We start from the raw sequence: 5039 nt of genomic DNA, 5'->3' as shown, positions 1-5039 counted from the left end.
AGATTGCGGTCTATGTTCTAGCTTCTTGTGACATCACATCAAGTATTTCTTAAAGGAAGTGGGGTAATAATATAATACGTTTCTTGTTTCTTCACATTACCATGATTTCTCACATCTGAAAGTCCACGAAATGTAAGCAGGCTTTGACATCGCAGAATATTGGATTGACAATATTAGGAAATTATAGAATAGAACCAAAACTTTGATGTCAAAGGGAAACATAGAACCTCAGACATCTTTAGAAATGGTTGAACTTTAGTTTTCTAGGCCTTTAGGAAGAAAGGTAATGATTTAAACATACAGTATATTGTATTAGCACCAACATTTGCATTACATTACATGTTAGTCATTTAGCAGTGGCTCTCATCCAGAGAGACTGACAGTCAGTGCATTCATCTAAGTTTAGTAGGAAAAAACAACCACTTTCATTTCAAGTATAGACCCTTCTTAGAAAATAACCATTATCAGCACTTTAAGCGTAGCATAATGTATGAAAAGTCCTTTACAAATGAAGTTATAATATACGTTTATATTATAAGTTATATTATAACAGACAGATGTATATTTGCCAAATCGTAACTCATTTTACTTAGTGTTGACATGAACAATATTTAATATTTTGTTCATTCAGTAATATTGAGATCTGAAATATAATTTCTAAGGGAATCGTGGCCAAGAAAGGCATGAAAACACACATAAATGCCTTGAATAAAGTATATTGGCAATATTACAATACAATTACTCTATCAACAGGAAGGTGGCAATAACAATTACAAATGTGTATGTAACCCCACCCCACCCCACCCCACCCCCCCACCTGTGTCCTGTTAAGTGTGAGCCCAGTATTTCATCACCAACATCATTAAACCATACCTTGTCACTCATTGCTCTGGTAAGACTAAACCAACCCACTTCCTGCCGTGTGCGTAGATGGGAATTCCTGGAGAGTGTGCCCAGGATGTATATAAGACATGCAGGTTACCACATGTAGTCACAAACATTGGTTCAGAGAACAAGTTGGGACTCACAGCAAGGACTAAGGACTAAAAACAAGACGTTAGTACCTACTATCTACAAACTAACAAAACAACCAACTACAAACCTACTCCTCCAGGTAAATGAAACGCAGAGTTTGTTTTTATTCACGTTTGCAACCATAAACTTACTCCTACTCTATGGCTGACCATGTATAATGTTGTTGATCTGTTGTGGCAGTCTTTATTGCTATATATTTTAGTAATAACACATCGTTAAATGTTTATTTAGACCTAACTGTATATTGATTGCCTGTTTACACCAGATCTGAATGAGCTTTCCGATCTTGACCATCTTTAAGCAACTGACTAAGCATGATACAATCTATGATGGACAGGACAGTTTTAAAAGATGATGTTTTTATTTTCCAGATCTAACTACACAGACAATATGGAATTTGAATCAAACTGCTGTCTAATGAAGGTGAGTCCCAGCATAGACATGAGGACAAGATAGACCCACAATATTCGGCCATGACAGACATTCAAATGTTATTATACAGTAAATGTTAAAACAGAATTTAAAAAACTGACCAACCACAATTCTCCACACACTGTATACGATACACAATGTTAGAGTAATGTTAAATCCCCTTTCTGTGTCCTGGTCAGAACACCTCTGACAGTGTAGCATGGAGCTCCAAGCTTCCCCATGGTCTGGATGTGGAGATATCCCATCACCCCAGAACCCTGCGCTGTGTGGTCAACCTCATCATCGCCATGGAGAGGATAAATGGTGGCAAGGCGGTTACCCTGGGAACCGAATTCAGGGATGAGGACCTGTTCAACTTCTTGATAGAGAGCGCAATGGAAGGTAGGTCAAAGATCACTGGACTGGATTGGAGGCGTCCCTATGGGGCTAGCCTGGTCCCATATCTGATTGTACTGTCTTGCTTCTGTTGACAATGACCATAGGAGTTGGCAAGACAGCACAAACAGATCTGGGGATTTCCAATGTGTACCACTACAATACCATTAGCTATCACCCCTGGGCTATGTTCCAATGTTCACACTATAGAATACCACTTAGAATGCATGCCCAACACATTGCTTAATTCTAACTGGCATACTAGTAGTGTGGATATCTTCACACAGCTCATGGATTAGTAGTATTGGAATTCAATCAAGTGTATTCATTCAACCATTCACTAAATCCTTTCCTCTCTCTCTCTCTCTCTCCTCATCAGAACACACAGTGATAGAGTTGGAGTCGACGCCCACAGAGCGAGGTGACGCCAGCAGGAGCGTTTCAGGGTTCAGCAGTACAGGAGATTATGAGTGTAGTGTCACTGACTCTGAGAATAAGTGCTGGGTGCTGAACAGTGGGTCTATGGAGCTGCATGCCATCATGCTGCAGGGAGGCAGTAGCTACCATAAAGGTATGTTAACAACCAAGGCTCAGTCCCAAATTGCATTATTCCCTACATAGTGCACTACTTTTGGCCAAAGACTATGAGTGTATTCTTTGGCGACCATAGATAATTCAATTAATTAAATTCCAATTTGCCCGACCCCTTTCCTTGGGGCACTAGGCAGTGGCACTTCCTATGAATCTGAAAGAATTGGAAAGGTTTAGGTACATATGAGGAATATGTGATTCAGTGGAGGGGTTAAAACCAGTAGCTTTCTATTAATACGACTCTGAGACTGACAGATAGGTAGCGTACTTAGTTCACAGTTGAGTTCTGATGAATGATGCTGACTGACTCTCCTCTCCTCTCCTCTCCTCTCCTCTCCTCTCCTCTCCTCTCCTCTCCTCTCCTCTCCTCTCCTCTCCTCTCCTCTCCTCTCCTCTCCTCTCCTCTCCTCTCCTCTCCTCTCCTCTTCTCTTCTCCTCTCCTCTCCTCTGTCCACAGTGCATTTGAACCTGTCTACATACGTGACGCTCGTCCCCAGTGACACTGAAGCCAGACCTGTCGCCCTTGGCATCAAGGGATCTAACCTCTACCTGTCCTGCCAAACATCAGATGGCACGCCCACCCTGCGGCTGGAGGTAAATAGCAGTACTGCTGGTGAAAATACTACTAGGCTACTCCATGTGGAATGTAAGAGGTTGAGTTGCAGTGTAATTAAATGAAACTGCCAGATAGGTCAAGGGAGACCAACCCTGGTTAAATGTGACTGGGAATGGGATACAGCGAGGATGACTGTTAGTCCTGGAGAGCTACAGGGTGTCGACTTGTTCCAAACAATGAGGTGTTTATTATATACGTAATTGGTTCCAACAGCCACAACCTCAAACCAATAGCCAGAGTAACATTTCTATCCACTCCTGGTGTATGACATTTGACCTTTAAGTCAGTTTTGAGTCAGACCATTGAGTTTAACCCCTGACCATCTCTCTTTCTCCAGGAGGTGGTGGACAAGGAGCAGCTGAAGTCCATCAACCGTCAGAGTGACATGGTGCGTTTCCTCTTCTACAGACGGGACACCGGAGTTGACGCGAGTACCCTGGAGTCTGCCCAGTTCAGGAACTGGTTCATCAGCACAGCCCTACAGCAGGACAACACCAAGCCGGTGGAAATGTGCCAGAGGGCAACCCCCAACCGCTTCACCACCTTCACCATCCAGCGCCACAACTAGGGTGGCTGCCGACACTGACACCACACCAGTCAGGGCCTCTCATAGAGATCCTATATAATTCAATATGGATTCTATATGTGATTCTATGGGGCCTCTGTGGTCAGGACTGGGTTGCCACTGTGTTTACGTCTAAAGGTTAGGTGTATGTTTGTAAGACACAATAACTACTTCACGTTGTATGCATGCATGTACTGTATGTATGTATGTACTGAGTACAGCAATTCATCATTGGGATGTATAGATTTGGTCAAGGTTTACCACAAGATGGCGCCGTTGGGTCAGATTATTGTAAGCGCCCCTGCTATTTATTGTAACGTATTTATTGGTGAAAGCCAAAACGAACGTATTACTTACTGTAATTACATTTCTACTAATCATAATATTGTTATACTATTTATTCATGTATTTATATTTCAGTGATTATACTTATTTATTTGTCAATCTGTTGATGTTGCACTTATTCATTCATGCAAACATTTGAATTGTCCAATGCGCTATTTTTAATAAATATTCAAATGGGTATTAATATTCTCTGTCATCGATTATTATGGTTGGCTACTGTAATAACATGGTCATTGGCAGAACAATGTAAAGAATCAGACAACATGCATCAAATACCAGAACCACAACAACTCATCAATCAAAAAAATATGAGAGATATACCTAAATCATACCATTAATAATGGTGTAAAGTAAAGTAAAACTATTTAAGTAGTTATTTGGGGTATCTGTACTTCACTAATGATATTTTTGACAAATTTCTTTTTACTCCATACATTTTCCCTGACACCCAAAGGTACTTACATTTTGAGTACTTAGCAGGACTGGAAAATGGTCCAATTCACGCACTTATCAAGGGAACATTCCTGGTCATCCCTACTGCCTCTGATCTGGCGGACTCACTGAACACACATGATTCATTTGTAAATTATGTCTGATTGTTGGAGTGTGCCCATGGCTATCAGTAAATTTAAAAAATACTAGAAAATAGTGTCCTCTGGTTTGCTTAATATAAGACATTTTTAATTATTTATACTTTTAATACTTAAGTATATTTTAGCAATTAACTTTACTTTTGATACTTAAGTATATTTAAGACCAAATACTTTTAGACTTTTACTCAAGTAATATTTTACTGGGTGACTCTCACTTTTACTTGAGTTATTTTCTATTAAGGTATCTTTACTTTTACTGAAGTATGACAATTGGGTACTTTTTCCATCAGAATAATATAAGTTAATGTATTTTTTTTTTTATGTATTCATGTATTACATTTTACGTAAATTAATGAATTCAGTAGGCATGACACCTTTTATGTTTACAATCCACTCTTCCAATCAGCGTTGGAGTAGTGTTCCTGAGTTTAAGGTGGCAGTGACGAAAAGAGCAACAGATAATTTATCTGTTTACACAATGGAGTTG

The 5039-nt window shown here is 39.9% G+C and overlaps 1 protein-coding gene across 1 annotated transcript; it reads left to right on the top strand.

Annotated features, from left to right (window-relative positions):
* The first annotated feature begins 955 nt into the window (after positions 1-955).
* Positions 956-4141, top strand: LOC311144572 (interleukin-1 beta-like). The gene is made up of 6 exons (XM_084180607.1): positions 956-1114; positions 1407-1458; positions 1647-1848; positions 2222-2413; positions 2891-3027; positions 3387-4141. The coding sequence occupies exons 2-6, from the start codon at positions 1426-1428 to the stop codon at positions 3615-3617; spliced, it is 795 nt and encodes a 264-aa protein (XP_084036733.1). The 5' UTR covers positions 956-1114; positions 1407-1425; the 3' UTR covers positions 3618-4141.
* The last annotated feature ends 898 nt before the right edge of the window (positions 4142-5039 follow it).

Source organism: Coregonus lavaretus (genome assembly GCF_964263955.1).
Source record: "Coregonus lavaretus genome assembly, chromosome: 17".
NCBI lineage: Eukaryota > Metazoa > Chordata > Actinopteri > Salmoniformes > Salmonidae > Coregonus > Coregonus lavaretus.
This window is presented reverse-complemented; position numbering and strand designations above follow the sequence as displayed.